This window comes from Daldinia vernicosa (assembly GCF_022497035.1).
Source record: "Daldinia vernicosa strain CBS 139.73 unplaced genomic scaffold F5Y00scaffold_21, whole genome shotgun sequence".
Classification (NCBI taxonomy): domain Eukaryota; kingdom Fungi; phylum Ascomycota; class Sordariomycetes; order Xylariales; family Hypoxylaceae; genus Daldinia; species Daldinia vernicosa.
In genome coordinates this window covers 132,601-151,776 of record NW_025953937.1, presented here as the reverse complement: position 1 = coordinate 151,776, position 19,176 = coordinate 132,601, and the positions used below count along the sequence as shown (strand labels likewise).

General features: G+C 49.0%; 7 protein-coding genes and 1 non-coding gene across 8 annotated transcripts; 4 read left to right on the top strand and 4 right to left on the bottom strand.

Moving 5' to 3' along the window:
• Window positions 1-88: 88 nt before the first annotated feature.
• Window positions 89-1,846, top strand: F5Y00DRAFT_235981 (uncharacterized protein). The gene is made up of 2 exons (XM_048007658.1): window positions 89-313; window positions 410-1,846. Exon 2 carries the CDS (start codon window positions 549-551, stop codon window positions 1,206-1,208), a length of 660 nt encoding a protein of 219 aa, XP_047865156.1. The 5' UTR covers window positions 89-313; window positions 410-548; the 3' UTR covers window positions 1,209-1,846.
• On the bottom strand, window positions 1,796-4,807 carry F5Y00DRAFT_235978 (transketolase). Its single transcript, XM_048007657.1, has 6 exons — window positions 4,393-4,807; window positions 4,194-4,240; window positions 4,017-4,112; window positions 3,873-3,957; window positions 2,163-3,821; window positions 1,796-2,111 (listed from the first exon to the last, which is right to left on the bottom strand). The coding sequence occupies exons 1-6, from the start codon at window positions 4,444-4,446 to the stop codon at window positions 1,995-1,997; spliced, it is 2,058 nt and encodes a 685-aa protein (XP_047865155.1). The 5' UTR covers window positions 4,447-4,807; the 3' UTR covers window positions 1,796-1,994.
• A 1,512-nt stretch (window positions 4,808-6,319) lies between these two features.
• Window positions 6,320-7,959, top strand: F5Y00DRAFT_68909 (uncharacterized protein). The gene has a single exon (XM_048014015.1). It carries the CDS (start codon window positions 6,553-6,555, stop codon window positions 7,828-7,830), a length of 1,278 nt encoding a protein of 425 aa, XP_047865154.1. The 5' UTR covers window positions 6,320-6,552; the 3' UTR covers window positions 7,831-7,959.
• On the bottom strand, window positions 7,874-11,221 carry F5Y00DRAFT_68919 (SacI homology domain-containing protein). The gene is made up of 4 exons (XM_048014016.1): window positions 10,855-11,221; window positions 9,059-10,780; window positions 8,862-8,967; window positions 7,874-8,811 (listed from the first exon to the last, which is right to left on the bottom strand). The coding sequence occupies exons 1-4, from the start codon at window positions 11,051-11,053 to the stop codon at window positions 7,917-7,919; spliced, it is 2,922 nt and encodes a 973-aa protein (XP_047865153.1). The 5' UTR covers window positions 11,054-11,221; the 3' UTR covers window positions 7,874-7,916.
• Window positions 11,222-11,457: 236 nt separating this feature from the next.
• F5Y00DRAFT_235973 (L30e-like protein) lies at window positions 11,458-12,425 on the bottom strand. Its single transcript, XM_048007656.1, has 4 exons — window positions 12,117-12,425; window positions 11,995-12,057; window positions 11,769-11,935; window positions 11,458-11,717 (listed from the first exon to the last, which is right to left on the bottom strand). The coding sequence occupies exons 1-4, from the start codon at window positions 12,142-12,144 to the stop codon at window positions 11,589-11,591; spliced, it is 387 nt and encodes a 128-aa protein (XP_047865152.1). The 5' UTR covers window positions 12,145-12,425; the 3' UTR covers window positions 11,458-11,588.
• On the top strand, window positions 12,426-13,896 carry F5Y00DRAFT_235970 (vacuolar ATP synthase 16 kDa proteolipid subunit). Its single transcript, XM_048007655.1, has 4 exons — window positions 12,426-12,646; window positions 12,783-12,795; window positions 12,897-13,026; window positions 13,083-13,896. Exons 1-4 carry the CDS (start codon window positions 12,627-12,629, stop codon window positions 13,406-13,408), a joined length of 489 nt encoding a protein of 162 aa, XP_047865151.1. The 5' UTR covers window positions 12,426-12,626; the 3' UTR covers window positions 13,409-13,896.
• Window positions 13,897-14,200: 304 nt separating this feature from the next.
• Window positions 14,201-14,303, bottom strand: F5Y00DRAFT_t79. Its single transcript has one exon. It is a non-coding gene; the product is annotated as a tRNA-Met (tRNA).
• A 2,124-nt stretch (window positions 14,304-16,427) lies between these two features.
• Window positions 16,428-19,166, top strand: F5Y00DRAFT_269516 (glycoside hydrolase family 31 protein). The gene is made up of 2 exons (XM_048012458.1): window positions 16,428-16,667; window positions 16,727-19,166. Exons 1-2 carry the CDS (start codon window positions 16,469-16,471, stop codon window positions 19,141-19,143), a joined length of 2,616 nt encoding a protein of 871 aa, XP_047865150.1. The 5' UTR covers window positions 16,428-16,468; the 3' UTR covers window positions 19,144-19,166.
• The last annotated feature ends 10 nt before the right edge of the window (window positions 19,167-19,176 follow it).

Below are 19,176 nucleotides of genomic sequence, written 5' to 3'. Positions count from 1 at the left end.
CTGCCCAAATGCGTCATCGCATGCGCTTCTACCTGCAATGGTAGGTAGCCTATAAAAGCCCCATTGGGAGAGGAAATAAACGGTATAAACGGTAGCAGCACCCCGTCTCCTCCGAGCCCAGGTACGTACCTATATATATACGTGCGTTACGTTTGGTCACAAATTCGATCGACAGGTACGAAGTACTTACATGTATGTACATGGGTAGTAGCTTGCAACACCAAAAGTTGCATTCTACAATATACTAGTCGACCTTTGCAACCTCGATCCAAAGTTCAAACAACACCCGCTAGTTAAGCTAGCATTATCGTAGGTAGTTTTACCTATTTCTAACCCCGCTGGCTAAATCTGTCGCTCAAAGCATACAACTATATCCTAACCTACCTTACTTAACTCCTCCTTACATCAGGTAGCTGCACCTATCCACCACAGGGCACCTAAAGAAGAGAAACAAAAGTCGTGCTACGGAAAGATTAATTACCTTACCTAGGTAGAAGGGGGGAGGAAAAGAAGCAGCACAGCAAGCAAGCAAACAAACAACAGATGCAATGGCCAACCTCCCCTCTCAACACCCACACCTCTCCCTGCACCTAACCGACCGTTCCCTCACCCCCCTCATAACCTCAGCTCCGCGCTCCGGCTCCCCCTCCCGCCTCGAAGCCCTAACCTCGCTCTCCCACGCCGCCCTTGCCGCCCACGAATCCGCCTCGCGCCTCGGCCTAGGCGCTCCCCTGCGCGTCATGGTCGAGCACGCCGACTCGGGACCCGTAGTGCTACAATCCTTCCTACGCGCCGACACCAGTCCCAGCCCAACATCCACCACCACCACCACCACCAACGACATCATCCACACCAACACCAACCCGCCCTCAACATCCGCATCCTCCTCCACAGCCGCCGACCCGGACCCCGAACCCACAAACGGCACACCCAACAACAACAACAGCCCCCCCACCAGCCCCCTCGAGCGCCGCCTCCAACAACTCCAATTCCCCGCCGACGGCGCCCCCGACCACCCCGACCCCGAAGACGCCAACGCCCCGCCCATGCTAATCAGCGTCGTCGTAGCCCCCACCGCAGACGAAGCCCGCGACGCGCGCCGCGCAGCAGCTAGGCTCGAGCGCGTGGGCCGCGCGATACAGGCGCAGTGGGCCGACGTGCAGGTGCAGGTGGCGCAAGACGGGTCGGCGGGGGATGCCGGGGACTGAGAAGGGAGAAGGAAGAGGAAGAAAGGGATAAGGGGAAGAAGAGCGGAAATACCTATACAAGAAAATAACGAACGAAGAGGGAGGCAAGGAGAGAAAAAGAGTATGGCGATGATAGAGAAGGTTATCGACCAGCTCGGCCAGTTAAAAAGTCCAAGCAAGGAAGAGGAAGGAACTACCGTGTTCCCAGCCAGAGAGGTTCGCTATACCACAGCTTGGAGCAAGCAAGCAGTCCGGAGAGGTACTTTTTTTGGGAACGGAAAGGGGTTGAGAGCGAGTGGAAGTACAGCCAACAACATGTGGCTAAGAAATCAGAGCCAGATCATCCGCCATGAGAAATCTACACGGATTACGTCGACTATCTGACTTGCGCGTTGCTTTCTACCGGGTTACAAAGAGGGTCATCTCTAAAAGCAATCCAAGAACATCTACGCATAATTATTCTTAGCCATCATGTACCAAGAGTATCATTATAGCTAGATGTCGTAGAATACTATCATTTACGAACTCAAGTCAAGTCTCGAGAATGGATAATATTGAGCCTGTCCTTATTCTATTCTAACATATTACACCGTAGCAAGAAACTCGAATTTCATAAATAGGCCCAATTTGTATTTATCTATCTACAGATAGCCTACAGGGGTACTTCTGTTTTGTTTAATTCATTGCATTTCTCGTAATATCAGATTATTTTAGCTCGCAAATCTATATGTTCGCGAACACCGTCTGGTTCATTGCGCCAGCTAACATAACCATACCAAGACTAAACAACATCGCTAGTCTAAATTTTTAAATGAGTTGCTGGAACGCGCGGTTGATGGGCGAGCGGATGTTGGGGACGTCCTTCCAGAAGTTAACGGTGGCGACAGCCCTCTTTGAAATGCCCTCAGGAGTGAATTCAAATTTCTGTTCTCTTAATTAGTATACAATCGAGTTACGAGGGTCGGGAAAACTTGCCTTGTAGACGTCCTTGTAAGCGCCAGAAGCGCCGAATCGGTTTAGGCCGAATTGCTCGTGGGTATATCTCTCCCAGCCCATTGTGCTCATGACTTCGACGGATAGAGACGGGATACCGTCGGGGAGAACGCTCAGTCTGTATTCCTTAGATTGCGCGTCAAAGACCTCGAAGCATGGAATGGAGACGACACGGGCCTTCAGGCCGTGGTTCTCTTGGAGGTACTTGACAGCGTCAACGCAGATGCAGACTTCCGAACCGGTTGAAACGAGTGTGATATCGGCACCCTCAACTTCGTGCAAGACGTAACCACCCTTGTTTGCCTTTTCAATGCTCGAGCCCTCGAGTTGAGGCAGGTTTTGTCGCGATAGAGCGATGATGCTAGGGGTGTGCTTAGAAGTCAAGGCCACATAGTAAGCACTGCTAGTCTCGTTGCCATCCGCCGGTCGCCATACCATCATGTTAGGTAGGGCGCGGAAGTGGGCGAGGGTCTCGATCGGTTGGTGAGTAGGACCATCTTCACCGAGACCAATAGAGTCGTGAGTGGCGACCCAGATGACTCGGACCTGCGATAGCGAAGATAGACGCACGGCACCAGCACCATACGAGACGAAGTTCAGGAAAGTGCCTGAGTAGGGGATAAGGGTGCCGTAGGCAACGATACCGTTCATGATAGCGCCCATACCGTGCTCACGGACACCGTATCGGATGTATCGGCCAGAGTAATCACCCAGCCCAGTCGATGGTGGCTGGAAGTCAGTAGCGCCCTTCCATCGTGTCAGGTTAGATCCCGTCAAATCGGCGGAACCACCAATGAGCTCAGGAATAGCAGCTTCGATCTTGGACAGGACGATTTCAGAGAGCTTTCGAGACGCTACGGCAGCATCCTTCGGAGTGTATACGGGGAGGCTCTTCTCCCAACCTTCGGGAAGCTCGCCCCTTAGACGACGGGACAGGTCGGCGTGCTCGGCCTGGTACTTGCTACCGTAACTAGCGAATAGCTTGTTCCACTCTTCTTCAAGAGCTGCGCCCTCGGCGGCCTTCTTACCGTATAAGTCGTATACTTCTTGGGGTACGACGAAGGACTGTTCGGGGTTGAAGCCGAACTTCTCCTTGAGCTGCTTGATGTCATCAGCCTTCAGGGGGGAGCCGTGAACTCCGTGAGTACCCTGTTCTCGAGAACCAAAACCGATGGTGGTCTTAAGTTTGATCAATGAGGGCTTGTTCTTGACATCCTTGCACTTTTGGATAGCCTTCTCGATGGCCTCAAGGTTGTTGTCACCATCAGTGACCTCCTCGACGTGCCAGCCGTACGCCTCGTATCGCTTAGTAACATCTTCAGTAAAGGCACAAGCAGTGTCGCCGTCGATGGTGATTTGATTGTCATCCCAGACAGCGATCAAGTTGCCTAATTGCAAGTGGCCAGCCAAAGAGCTAGCTTCGCTAGAAACACCCTCCATCAAGCAACCGTCGCCCAGGAAGCAGAAGGTGTAGTTGTCGACGATAGGGAAGCCATCCCTGTTGAAAGTAGCAGCTGTTTGGGTCTGAGCAATAGCAAGACCAACAGCGTTGGAGATACCCTGTCCAAGGGGACCAGTAGTAACTTCGATACCCGGGGTGTCATGCGCCTCGGGATGCCCGGGAGTAATGCTGTCAATTTTCTACACCTTGTAAGTATTACAACCATCTTGCAGTACAGTAAGTAAACTCACTCGGAAGTTCTTAATGTCGTCCATAGACAAATCATATCCAAAAAGGTGGAGGAGAGCATATTGGAGCATGCATCCGTGCCCGTTGCTAGACCCCGTAGTTAGTGGCGGAAAGAAATAGTTCACCTAGAACTTAATTTGACTTACGAGAGAACGAATCGATCACGGTTCAGCCACTTTGGGTTCTTAGGGTTGAACTTCATGAACTTGTTAAATAGGACGTGGGCAGCCGGTGCCAAACCCCTATATCGGTTAGTATAAAGGGTTTCTTCCCTCAATAACAATAACCAGTACGATCCCAGCTATCGGTATTCCGTTACTCACATGGGCGCGCCAGGGTGGCCCGAGTTGGATGCGAAGGTGGCATCGGCCTAGAAGAAGACAATTATTAATACAATTTGCTCCGTGCTGGTAGAGAAACTCGTGATGGAGGCAGGAGAAATGGCTCGGAAAGCTTCAAATGAGCTTCACGATGGAGGGGCAAAGCGGGGGCGGGGTTAAGTGAAAAGAGTCGTCATCTTACAGCAAGAACACGGATCGTGTTAATGGCGAGCCAATCTTTCTCGGTGTATCCCATGGTTGCGAATTCTTACGACGATGCCTTGGGAATTGGGATTAAAAGAAAGTCGATGGAGGAAAGAAGAGGATTGAGGGAAGAGAAAGAGAAGGTGGGAAGATTTGGCGGGTGGTTAAAGTGTTTTTGATTTTCTGGACTGACCGGCAACGGTCCTCAAATGGGTCCTTAGTCTTAGCTTACAAGGCTTCTTAGTGGAGGGAACAAGGCCTGACACGATGTATGTATCTAGTCGGTAACAGCTTCTATAAGGCAATTTACATAGACGATCAATCATAGGTATGTAATGTACGGAATACATGCGGACAAGTGGGGATGGGGTTTTTGTTCTAATGTAATGAAGTGGGCTGAGTGGACATAAAGCGGGAAGGTATGAGATGAGGTAGGTAGGTACCTAAGGTAGAAGACTCCTTACCTGCACGTGTAGTATACTGTATAGGTAGACTCACTAATCATCAGCGGCATTATTTCGTCACCCTTTCCCCCTTATCAAAACCCCCAACATAATAGGCTTGCAGGCTTGCCAAGGTCTAATGTAAGTCGTCTCCAGAACATCTTCTCCACCAAAAGTCCAACAACGCCTCAACTGAATTTTTTTTTTCCCCTTCGCGAAGGTAGTCGAACTTGTTGAAAAACTAGGTACTTTACCACTACGTCAGGTCAATACCTCGGTGGTACATCATAGTCGCTCCTATAAGCTACATACGTCATTCCTTCACCGTTCAACTTTTTATATTGGCGATTTCATTCCGGGGTCTTTAAGACTTTGTAGTACAATTTCATCCATATAAAAAGACTATCCTGGAGTAATGCTGCAAAATCTTACCTACGTGTGACATACCTCTTACTACGCAGGGGCATAAACAACCCCTCCGACTTCGTCTATCTAGGTAATTGAGATATGAGGTATATATATAGGTACTCAGCGCATCTTACTCTACACTGAACGCAACTCCAGCCCGCTCTACAGCCCTGCAAGACAGACGCATTGCTACCTATCTGATAGGTCCGGAAAAAGGCTCATTGCCTAGTCGTCCGGGGGATTGGTACTAGGTATAACTACTGCCATCTATCTTGTAGCTATCGGGTAACAAGTATAGCATCCTGTTCTGCGCCCGTACGTATCCAGGTGGTTGGAATATTTGGTGAGATTCTACTAGTTATGTACAATCATAGACATCTTGTCTCAAGGCTGGTTCTAAGGATTCGATTACACGTCGGACTTAGGACATTGTATATATTTATCTTGATATCAATATCTACGTCAGCCTTTGTAAGCCTCTGTATTAGGGGAGTTCTCGGTATTAAAAGCCTAATGGTAGAAAATAATCCCGAAAGATGCGCCATATTAGATACTCCAGAGGTCGTAAACGCACTTGGCAAGCCTATTCCAGCAACGTGAGTAAGTAAAGGAACATCATTCGAGGATCATTCACCTTAACCTAGTTCTTTAACGTACCAATAGCAGGACACGTACGCGGAAACGCGGAGCATGTGCTTCTCTTGTAACGCTCGCGTTCTTTATCAAATACTTCGCCGCTAGCCTCGCGGTCATGTACATTGTTTAAAACATCACGCCTTCTTGCTTGGTCATCTCGATATAAGTCGGGTTGACTCAAACACTCTTTATCCTAACAAGACGGAGAACAAATAATTTATACCTCGATTCGGGATGTTTCTTGCAAACACTAATTCAGTGACAATACTCGAGCGTTGAAATGTAAAGTTATCAGAATACTACCAACTCCCAACCTTTTCTGTATTATCAAGATCATTCATTCATTCATTCATACCTAATATAATCAATATGACTTGACTATGTAATCTCTACACGGCCAACAAATATAATGACTATACACTATATTATATATATGATATAAAATCTATAACAAGTACGTATAGGTAAAAAGCGTACATACCTACTTAGGGAATAAAATGACTTTGACTATCGGCCGTGTATTTTCAATGCGGCGGCATCCACTTAACGATTTCGAGTTGACTTGAAAATTTTGAACCAGACATACCTCAATCCCCCCAAATAAAACAACTATATAGAAACCCAAAAAAAATAAATAAAACAGACCAACACAGCTAGGCTAGAATAAAAAGATGAATAGCAACAGGAGAAGATCACCCCAGCGAACCGCAAAAGCATACCTCAAGGGAGCCGCAACAGCAAAAAAGTCAAAGCCATCCAAGGCCAAGCCAGCCCCTCCTCGCGCCTCCAAATCAACAGCCGAGGCAGCGACAACAGCGGAGAACTCCCACTCCATCTCAGCCCCAGCCCCATCCGAGGAAACCAAGTCGCAGCAAAGACTCCTCGACATCTTCAGCAGCACATTCGCCCCGGTCCTCAGCGCGCCCGACTTCGCCGCCGTCCTGCGGAAAGTCAAGCAGGCCCTCTTCGAGCGGGACTTCGACGCGGCCTTCGGCAGCGCGCAGCAGCAGCACCTGGAAGTATACGCCGCGCGATGGAGCCCGCCGCGCGCGCTGTGCTACGGCCAGATCCTGCGGCGGATAGCCGACGAGTTTTTGGAGCCGCTGTTGTTGTTGCAACTTACTACTACTACCGACTACGGCCGCGCTGTGAGTGTGGAGGAGGTGGAGGTAGATGATGAGGTTGAGCTTGGACGGGTTTCGCCGACGCTTGATGATCTGGCGGAGCAGGAAGAAGAAGATGCGGGGCGTGATGGTGGCGGCATCACGTTGCGGATGCTTGCGATCGGCGGCGGCGCCGCTGAGATCGTCGCTTTTGCCGAGTACCTCCGTAGCGCGGGGGCCGCGGTCTCCGGCGACCTGACGTTGCTAGATACCGGGTCCTGGGGCCAAGTAGTCCAGAAGTTACAAGCCGGCCTCACGACTCCGCCGCCGGTATCCAAGTACGCGAGCGCCGCGGCAAAAGCAACCAGCGCAGCTCTGATCGAGCCGACAGGACGTCTACGGTCGACTTTCGTGCAGCAGGATGTGCTGCAGCTCGACGGCCCCGGGCTCTCGAGTCTGCTAGGCCAGACGCCGCTGCTCGTCACGTTGCTATTCACGCTCAACGAGCTGTACACGTCCGGCGGGATCAAGATGACAACGGCGTTTCTGCGGAATCTAAGCGCTGCTATTCCAGCCGGTTCGCTACTACTTGTCGTCGACAGCCCAGGTAGCTACTCGGAAGCGGCGGTGGGCAAGGAAGCGAAGAAATACCCCATGCAGTGGCTCTTGGATCACACTCTCCTCCAAGCCGACAAGCTGCCAGCCGAAGGATGTCGGTGGGAGAAGATACAATCACACGACTCGGTCTGGTTCCGCCTCAGCGAAAAACTGCGGTATCCTATCGATTTGCAAGATATGCGCTACCAGATGCACCTGTACCGGGCCATGTCCCGGTCTTCTGACTGAGGAAGCTGACGGCTACCTGCAGAACTCTAGATACATGCTCCTAACCACTAATTACCACCACTAGCCAGGGAATGTCTACTAGTCTATCATGCCCAAACCAGCTTCTTTATGCTGTGACCCAACTGCTCTAGAATGCCCGTGCTCCGCTTCGCCTCGGCGAGGGAGATTATATCACCTTTCTCGATGATGCTCTTCCGCTCCTCTGGACTGGCTGGAGCTGGCTGGTTATAGAACACCAGCCGCTCGATCTCTGTCGCGATGACGTTGATCTGCTCGCTTTCTGTCATCCTCTTCACGTCCTTGTCCGACATAGCCGTCGTGGAATGCAGTGCTTTTAGAGCGATCTTCCGCGGCGCCTGTGCCTGCGGCTTGCCTGTGATAGCGTTGAAAATGGCCTGGTTCAGAATGCCGGACACGGCGGCCGGCGCTGCAGCCGGATCCTTTAGCACGTTTTTCGCTCCCGATGATTCGTCAGATTGTCCTGACATGCTGGAAAGCGATCTCGTATTGGTCCTCTTGATATCAAACTTGCCCGGCTCGTAAGTCACGACAATACCGACGTTCCTCGACTCGTCGGCCTCGGCGGGGGAGATGGCCGAGGTTATGTACGTGCCGATCTTGATACTGACTATATGAGCCAAGTCCACCCTTTCGAATGAGGATACCTTGTCAAGCTTCCAGTCGAACCGGCACAAGTACAATGCCGTGTCGGTTAGAAGAAGCACCACTTCTTCGAACGGTAAAGCCTTGAGAGTATCAGACGTATGAGGGCTTAGCAGAGTCCACCCGCCAATAAAATCCTCCTTGTCATCTTCTATGGCAATCTTCTGCGATGTCTCAATAGCTTGCTCTCTCATCTTTGACATTGAGACCCCGGGGTCTTTACTCATCATGGTTGCTTCGAACTCTTCAAATACCATGGAGGAAACGTTGCCGAGGAAAAAGTCGATAGCGGCCTGAGAGAAATAATCGTTCACCATTCTAGTATATAGTGTAAGTAGAAATTAGCTTAATTAACAAGCATATCTTACCCGTTATAAAACCGCGTTAAGGATAGGCCGAGGTCATTCACCATCCCGCGATAATCCCGTTTTCTTGTCCTGGTGTAGTCGCCTTTCATCGCAGCGGTAGAGGCATCTAAATTTGAAGTTAGAAAAACTAAAAGTTATAGCTCTCTCATAAGGCCAACAGAGTCTCAATATCTTGATTAGGTGGGGATTTGACTGACATTGTTTGGATATAGCGTCTCCATTATCAGCCCAGAGAGTATTAAACCACGAGTTCTCCTGGTCGAGCTGGACCGACATGTCGAAGCCCTCTTCTTTCAGCTGTAGATCAAGCATAAACTTGCCAAAAGAACTTTGGCAAACGTTAGTACGGTCGAGGCAATCCATACAATTCGTTCTCAGAACGCCATTTTGCTTTCGTTCTATTTGACCGTTTCTTTCCACAGTACTTCCAGTCTCTTCGATCTTTTTACCCAGGATATCTAGAAGTAAGCTCACATTTTCAAACTTCATTCCGCGGCACGCAGAATGGAAATCAAACCACTCGAAAGCAAGTGACTGAGAGCCTTCCGCCTCTTGTTCATTCAGTTTTTGAGCCGCTTTCTCGTATTCTCTACCAATTATAGCTTCGACACCATGCTTCTCAACTAAGTTTACTAATTGAACAGACCCATATGTCTTGCCCATAAGTTCAAAATGTTTCTTGAACGCTCTAAAATTTGCCTCTGGAGAATGCTGTAGTACTGGAATCGGTTTAAGGGAATATGGTGATTGTGTAAAGAAAAGTGGTATACTACCTCGAACCTGGACGAAAGAGGAAATTCTAGATGAAGGACTCCACGTTGGAGTCGAGAGTATCTGCTCCGTCTCGACAAAATTGGCCGTATAACCGTTTTCGTCTATACCACGCCGTAGATATCGAAGTCCAGCTCGCCTAGTGGACCTCCTGGAAATAATGGTGATAACAAACTCCTTCTCGGACGGCCTTAGATCACTGGGTGCTCTCTCCGGCGGAGGAAATTCGACATTGGACTCTGGGGGAGGCGTCATATTGTTCATTTCCATGGAATCTTCCTGAGAATCGACTTGCGGCGGATAACGATCCACAACGAACCTCCTCTGTCCCACAAAGCCTTGCATTACTGGTAATAGTAATGATTCGTCACTAGATCCGTGGAATGGCTTTAACAAACTACGGTTCCAAAAGAATGTGGGATCAGCTGCTTCGTGAAGTGGGAGACTACCTGTAGCCGATGAGCAGGACTGATTGCCAAGGCTTCTCGTAATATCGAAATCATAGGAGAAGAAGAAGCTCCTAGACGTCCCGAGCCAGATGTGCGTGAATCGCAATAGCTTTGGTATTAGGCTCTCACCAGCCGACGGTGTCGGGGGAGGGTCCACCTTCTCCTGCACCACGGTATCGCTCAACTCCTTATCTGGATCTCCCTTTTTCGCCTTGTTACTCTCATCGCCGGCCTGGTCACCCGCCCGGTCGATTTCGACACTAGTAATGCCCAGGTTTCGCTTCTGGTCCATCATCCAGCCTTTGCCGCTGAACCAGCGCTGAGCGAAGCGCCCATAGCTCCCGCGGCGCTTTATGACATCTTCGGCTATGCTACTCTTCCTGCCTGCCCCTGGCGCGTCTTTGTCTTCGGAAGTCTCACGATCGCTTATAGCTCCTGGGTCTTCCGCATCGGCGCCACCCAATACTGAACGTGTATCGACCTCGCTCTCTGAATCGCTGTCTTCGACAAATTTCTCAGCTGACGTTTGCCGTAGTTTGATTGCTGTGTTCGCAATGGCTGACTCGGCCACGCTTCGACTCGTACATGGGGTGAGCGCAACGTCAGTGACGACATAGACAGGAAAGCCGCGAACCTGCGCAACTTGCTGGCGACCGGTGATTGTAATAAGGTAGGTTAGACGGGAGACAGTGAAAAGCCCTATGGACAAGACCAATTAGAAAGTACTCCGACGAATCTGTCTGTAGGCGTTATTTATTCTAGATAAGACGAACCTACAACCCCGAAGGCCTCAAAGGACGAGTTCGGTTTCGATGTGTCTGGTGTTTGATCGCGAGGAAGCGAAGATACTGTAGCATCACCATACTTGATTTTGACGGGCGCAGGAGTTCGTTGCCCTTTTGTCGCTAGAGGTTGGACTATAAGACCGTCGAGGGCTGCACATATAAGCAACTTCCGCGCTAGATTAGGCATTCTTATTCTTAATAGCTAAACATTCAATCATGATACTCATAAACCGGTTAAGAGACTCTACTATATTTGAATGAAAAGAAATTGTATCAATCTTGAGAAGTGATATGATCATTTTTAGGGTCTCTGGTCTTTGCTATGATGTCTTGGATGATTTACTTTTTGGTGGGGTTGCTGATGCCGTCACACGGTGGGGCAGAATCTCTAAAGGCTGGTTGGTCTAGGACGCGCGCAGATGCAGGTGTACAATGTTACATGCGCAGGTACATATATTAAGGTTGGGTGCACTAGGTCCTAAGATGTACCAATGGCTTAAGAGCTTAAGCAGGCACGCCATACATAATCGTTGAAACATGGGGCAAAAACTAGGGCCAGGACTTTAAGGTAGCGAATAACGAATCGAGAAGTTTGCTGATGTGCAGATTATATTCTCTATATCTGCATCTATTCTTCCTCAAGCTACGGACTTATATAGCTTTTAGCCTAGTATATTTCCCAACGTAGCACCCTGAATTTCTTTCCTGGCTCTAGGGGTATCTTAAATCATGAGGCGCTCGATCTTGTCCCTCAGACTGCGGATCTGGCCGGAGAGGTCGCTTGCCTCGTTGGAGAGGATACTCGCGGCGATGACAGCTCGGGACACACCGCAGGCTCTGCCAAGAGCAATCTGTCCGATTGTTAGTGCGTTACGGTATAGTTAAGATAATTCCCAACGAACCTTGCTAGGGACATAGCAGTAGATGACGTTCTTGTCTTCGCAGAGCAAAGGTAGGTGCAGAAGGATGGCAAGAGGAGTGGTATCGGCGGCCAGAATGACGATCTCGGCAATACCTCTGGACAGCGCCTTGGTCACTTCGTTTGCTCCTTTCTTCAGCTGGCGGGCATCTGCATGGGAACACAATTAGTGGACAGAAGGTAAGCCAAGGTAAATGGTATATACTCACGGCCAGCTTGTTGCACCAAATCTAAAATCTCCTGGGTAAGGGAAGCATCGGCGACGGGCCAAGCTGATGAGGATAGGTCAGTACGGTATCCAAACGGAAAAGGTAGCTGTGTTAGAACTTACCTGCACTTTGATCCTGGTTAGCAGACATTTTGACGGAGCAGGGTTCCTTGCGGTTGCTCGCCCTGGGGAGGAATATGTGGAATAATGGGTAAAAGGTTGACAAAATCTTGAAGATCGCAGTGAAGAAATATTCAAGAAAGAAAGATACAAAAAAAGTTCAACACGGTCAAAGCTTCTGAATGCCAAGGAATTTTATTTGTCGGTCAAACCTTACGCCGGTATCCGCTGACATAATCGATCCTGCAGGTGACCCGGAGCTGCAAAATCCAACCCCCAATCAAAGGCAAACCTGGAACAAGGCAAAGCAACACCTCTCTCTCCCCGTAATACCTACATCCCCATTACCTACTAGAGCAACTTTAAACAATCTCTCATAACTACCACAACTTTCTAAGCTCGCCATCAACACCCGGTTTAATATACCACTCCCATCCGTCCGCCTCCAAGATCTATCATTCTACATTTCTCTATTTTCGTTTTTACTTCAAAAAACCCGCTTACACCATCACAATGCCATACTCTGAAGCTTGGTACGTAATTGATGACTTCCTCCTTACAAATATCACATCATCGTCATCATCGCAAGCTTAAGGCAACATCGCTTTTGCTGCTATTGAGCCTGTGATTCATTTAATTAATTCAATATGCTAACGTTTTCTTCTATAGCCCGGTCTACGCGGTTAGTTTACCTTCCCTTGGCGCGCGTCTCGGTCATCATTCCTCTATCCCTTAACCCTTCGAGACGAATGCGACTCGATATACAAAGCTAACCTCCGGTAGCCTTTCTTCGGCGCCATGGGTTGCACAGCAGCCATCGTATTCACCTGCTTAGGTGCTTCCTACGGAACCGCCAAGTCCGGTGTTGGTATCGCGGCTATGGGTGTTTTGAGACCTGACCTCATCGTGAAGAGTACGCGCCATCTCCAGCCATCAATATAATCGAAACAGTAGCACTAACTTTTTCAGACATTGTTCCCGTCATTATGGCTGGTATCATTGGTATCTACGGTCTCGTCGTCTCTGTCCTGATTTCCGACGGTTTGACCCAAGAGCTCCCTCTCTACACTGGATTCATTCAGCTGGGTGCGGGTCTCTCGGTGGGTCTGGCTGGTCTGGCTGCTGGGTTCGCTATCGGTATTGTTGGTGACGCTGGTGTACGAGGAACCGCTCAGCAACCTAGACTCTTCGTCGGCATGATCCTTATTCTCATTTTCGCCGAAGTCTTGGGTCTCTACGGTCTCATTGTCGCTCTTCTGATGAACTCCAAGGCCAGCGTCGATGTTAGCTGTTAAAGGAACGTCGCTGACACCACAACGGCATTCTATTCGATGCGGTAGCTTGAGGATGAGGGGCAACGATAAGTTGTTACCGAATACGCTTAGCATGTCCCATCTTATAGGTTACTTCGTCCGAACAAACACTACATACGACGCAAATTACGGCAAGGGCTAACCCAACAATCGAAGACAAGGAACTACGAGTTCTAAGGCTGTCAGGGGATGTGTGGCGAGAGTGGTAGAATGGGGCATATGGTGACGACTGAGCAAGAACCCGCATTTGTATTACTTGTTGCTGCATATGTTGTACGCTCCGGAACGGTTTCTCGTCATAGAATAATGGATGGGAAATCATGTACTCTAGGTTGGTAATCGGTTCTCATGGAAGAAAGTGATTTTTATATTAAAATTTTTGTTCCCCATTAATGCAACGAGTCCGCATTTACTCCAAGCTACGCTCAATTGTCGCCACTGACCGAACAATCCGACAATGTGATTTAAAGTCGACGGGCGTTATAACGTACTTGTCAAAGACACTACTTACCTAAGGCATTATTACCAAGCTTTCTACCGAACTTATGAATGTAAAGCACTCAGTTCCAGAACACCTAGTGAAGCTATTTCTCATACAACAAGCTCTCAGTCTATTTTTGGGGTAGTAATCAAAAAGCAATTAATTATGTAATAAGACGAGAGGGATAACCATTACCGCTAGAAACCCAGAATTACGACTAAAAAATTTTCCGACTCATAAAAAAGACTATATTCGTCGAAAACATCAAAAATTGATGTTTAGACAAAACGTAATGTCCTCGGTGAGGCTCGAACTCACGACCTTTGGATATCCCAACCTACGGTTGAGTCATAGTGAATATGAGACCAACGCTCTAACCAACTGAGCCACGAAGACTTAAAAGTTCGTTTCTTATCGGGGTTTAAGATTTGCTGGACTAGAATCGACACCCTCCTCCACAATTCCTAAATCAGCTAGCCTCTTTGCACGTTAGCTATCAGCTGTATTTCGTAGGGTTGGGCATATTAATTTGATGTAACTTACAGGAGCTGCCAACTTCCATAGAGGCCCTCCTAGCCCCCGTTCTAGATGTACCGTTGCCGTTCCCGGCGCCAGGTGTATTGTTGGCATTTCGGCCTGTACAACATATTAGATAGGTACTTTATTTAGTTACTCATGAAAGTATAAGATAAACTAACCTCTTGCCTCGCCTGGGCGAGGCGGGCCTCAAGGCGCTCGATGTCCCGGGCGATCTGTTTTGACGACCTCTTCTTCTTCTTCTTTTATTAATTAGTACATATCTTTCAACTGTATCTTACATAGGTATCACCTACTATCTTCTTCTTCCGCCCGGAGCACCCGCAGGTGAAGTGTAGAAAGTGGCGTGTCGGATGTTGTTGATTATGCTGATACGACAGTCAGTATGTTATAACATTTAGTGATATTCAAATATGCGATTCATGAGTTCTGGTGGTGGTTATAACTGGATGCCAGAGGGAGAGGAATAGAATCGCAAGCAGCACCCATATATCAAACAGCAAATGAATGGGGACGGGCATATATAGCATGTAAGTGATGTGAACAGGGAGCGTAGATAGTCTTGTGGTAGTTTCTGCGCGGTTAGCTACGCAGGTAGTAGTTGAGAGTAATACTCATGTATTGAGCTGCGAGAAGGTGTAGTTCTTTGAGAACGAAAGAATACCTATATAGTATGTGCTGGGAAGGGCGTAGTCTGAGCATGGCCAGGGTAAATGTTCTTGATGATTGGATCGTGGTTGCAGGACATTTAATGGGGTGCGTCGACATAATGAATCCATATACGTACCTCATCTTTGCGAACTTCAAATGGTGTCAGGATTCGAGATGAAACATCTAGGGCAAGGTGGATGCTCAGCACGTATAGCCATAGGCTTCCGTGGTTAGGTTCGAGTTCCTCGCGGAACACGAAGTTGTTGTTTCGATACTGTTTGGCTCAACGTCGTGAGAATTGGAAAAAAAGAAGAAAGGAAAGGAAATTAATGTGGGAGAGCATCGAAGAGGACTTTGTGCGGACCCAAACCCTACGTGCAACTATGCAATTAGTTTTTAGGAAGTAGCCATGTCGACAAGAAGGACTTTCCAAACTGATCTCAAGGCAGGTGCCAGGCGTGCTTGCCAGCACTGTAGCCGAGCAAACAGGGAAAGGGTGAACAAGCTGAAGGAAACCACAGAAGCACTTCCGTTGGGCTTAGGCACCTAAAACTTGCGAAGTTCCAGTACAGGTATATGGAGGGAAATTCAGCCATTTAGTAGGTACCAAGATACAAGTATAGGCATAATAGTACCTCAATCGAGTTTGTAGAGAGAGCCATTCGTAATATACTAAAAGGGGGAGCGCCTTCTATCTATGTGTGTAGAGTGAGTCACAAGCTGATTTAAGTTCCAAGACCAGCTCCTAACAACTATAAGAAATACCGAGATAGCCTGAGATCATTTCAGTTATGATGTAATTACAGGATAAGTACCTAATGTAGTCTTTTAGAGGCGATATGGCTTGTGTATATGTGTAGGTTTGGATTTATGACTGGTGTTTACCTATGTTCAGCGGCGGATATATGGACACAGTTATACATGATGTTAACTCGGCGGCCCTCATCGTCGGACGGTACAGCCCGAGTAAAGACCTATACCGGACCGGTGGGTAGCGCCGAGTAGGACTCGAACTTGCTTGCTGTGCCTTTCTCCGTCTTAATGAAGCTTAAGTCGTCCTTTGCTGCGCTACGTCTCCATTTCTACGATTTGGCCGAGAATCTTGCTGCGATGCGACCAAATTACCCCATGCTACCCCAACGACCACGTCGAATAAGAAGCCAGCATATCCACGTATTTCCCCACAGACGCACCTCTCGTCTAAGTAATTCACCTGCTGGATATAGGTAGCTACCTAGCCTATGCCCCGTAGCTATGCAGCTCAGCTACGAGATCACCAGCTCGTGACAGTGATGGCCGTAATGTAGTTGTATAAAGGCCGAAGAAGCCCCCGGGAAGGGGAGTTTGATGAGAATGAAGTATATCAGGTTGCAATGAAGACGCTCGTTACTCTAGCTGCCTTTGTGGCCGGCACTCTCGCGGTGTCCGTTGAGGATTGTCCTGGTTATATAGCTTCAAATATTGTTGATACGGATGGAACGCTCACTGCGGACTTGTCACTCTCTAGTGATGCATGCAACGTTTATGGAACAGACCTACCCGACCTCAAGTTACTAGTCGAGTATCAGACTGGTATGTATTGATGCTCAGTCAAAGTATCTATGACAGTATACTAACTAAATAACACACAGATACCCGGCTACATGTGAAGATATATGATGCCGGCCTTGACGTATACCAAGTCCAGGAACATATACTTCCGAGGCCATCCAGCCAAAATGTTTCTTCGTCAGATGCCGCCCTACAGTTTTCACTTATAGAAGAACCCTTCTCCTTTTTTATTGAACGATCTGGCTCGGGAGAGGTCTTGTTCAATACTAATGGTAGTCAACTGGTTTTCGAATCTCAATATGTTTACCTTAGGACCCAGTTACCTAAGGATCCCAACATATACGGGCTGGGCGAGCACACTGACTCTTTTCGACTTCCTACTGAGAAATACCAACGTACTTTCTGGAACTCAGAGTCGCCATTCATTCCGCGGCACGCCAACCTCTATGGAACTCATCCGATGTATCTTGACCATCGAGGGACTTCTGGTTCTCATGGTGTCTTTCTCTTGAATTCTAACGGGATGGACATCAATATAGACCAGACAGACTCGGGTGACCAGTTTCTAGAGTACAATATCATCGGCGGTATACTGGATTTCTATTTCTTAGCCGGGCCCAGTCCTTCCGAAGTTAGTCGACAGTATGCTGAAGTTGTGGGCTTGCCTGCTATGATGTCTTATTGGACCTTCGGTTTCCACCAATGCAAGTATGGGTATTGGGATGTCAATTATGCGGCCGAAGTTGTTGCAAACTATTCTACGGCAAATATCCCCCTCGAAACGCTATGGGGCGATATCGATTATATGGATCTTCGACAGGTTTTCACCACAGATCCGGAGAGGTTTCCTTTACACAAAATGCGAGAGCTAGTCGATACTCTACACAAAAGGGACCAGCATTATATTATGATGCTTGATCCTGGCATTCACAAGGCTGAGAACTACTCGACTTTCACTAGAGGCGAGGAAAAAAGCGTTTTCCTCAAAGTTGATGGCGGATCTGACTATCGCGGCGTGCAGTGGGCTGGTGAGGTTGTCTGGCCAGACTGGATCGCGCCAAACACTCAAGAGTGGTGGACAAACGAGATCTCGCTCTTTTTCGACCCTGAAACCGGCATCGATATCGACGGGGCCTGGAACGACATGAACGAAGCGTCCAACTTCTGTCCCGATGTCTCTTGCGACCCGGCACAAGCAGCTAAACAAGGCAACAATCCCCCTCAGCCAACCAACCCTCCCCGAAACAACACCGGACGACCTATCCCCGGGTTTCCGGATGACTTCCAACCAGCCCCGACTGCCAAGTCTGGGAAGCTTCGATCAAGGCAGACGACCGGCGGACAGATGAAGGGCCTTCCCGACCGCGACCTCTTCAAACCCAAGTACCGCATCAACAACCACAAGGGCGAACTGAGCGACTCCACACTATACAGCAACATCACGAACGCAGACGGCACGTACCAATACGACACCCACAATCTCTACGGCCTCACCATGATAACCGCAACACGCAACTCACTCCTAACCCGGCGCCCCGGAAGACGCCCCTTCGTACTAACACGCTCGTCCTTCGCAGGCGCCGGATCTCGTGCCGCGCACTGGTTCGGCGACAATAACTCGACATGGTCCGACTACCGAGTAACTATTCCGCAACTCCTCGGTTTCGCAGCCCTACACCAAGTGCCCATGGTAGGATCCGACGTATGCGGTTTCAACGGGGTCGCCGACGAGCACATGTGCGCGCGCTGGGCGCTGCTAGGCGCCTTCATGCCGTTCTACCGCAATCACGCGGACATCTCGGCTCCCGCGCAAGAATTCTACCTCTGGGACCTGGTCGCGGAGGTCGCGCGCAAGGCTATCGATGCCCGGTACAGGTTGCTCGATTACGTGTACACGGCGATGTACCGTGCTAGCACGACGGGTGAACCGATAGCTAACCCGTTATTTTTTGTGTATCCGGAGGATGGGAAGACGTTTGGGATCGATACGCAGTTTTTCTACGGGGATGCGCTGTTAGTTTCGCCTGTGACGGAGGACTACTCCGAGTCTGTTACGTATTACCTCCCCGATGATATCTTCTACGACTTCTGGACGCTGGAGCCGGTCCGGGGGACGGGTGCTACAGTTACCGCGGATAATGTGACGTGGACTGACATCCCGGTGCATATTCGTGGCGGGACGGTGTTGCCGCTGCGGACGGAGTCGGCGAATACTACGACGTTGCTGCGGCAGAATGATTTCCAGATTATCGTTGCTCCGGGCTTGGATGGGAAGGCGAAGGGGTCGTTATATCTGGATGATGGGGATAGCCTGGATGTGGGCGATGCTAAGTCGGATATAAGCTTTACGTGGGATGGGACGACGTTTAAGGCTGCTGGTAATTTTGGGTATTCGACTGAGGTTGTAGTGGAGAGTGTAGTGGTTCTCGGTGGTGAGAAGCCGGTTACTCAGAAGGGACCGTGGCCCCTTGATGGGCCATTTGAAGTCACATTCTAATCTTGAGTTGAATCTTGAGAGGGTTTTGAGTTA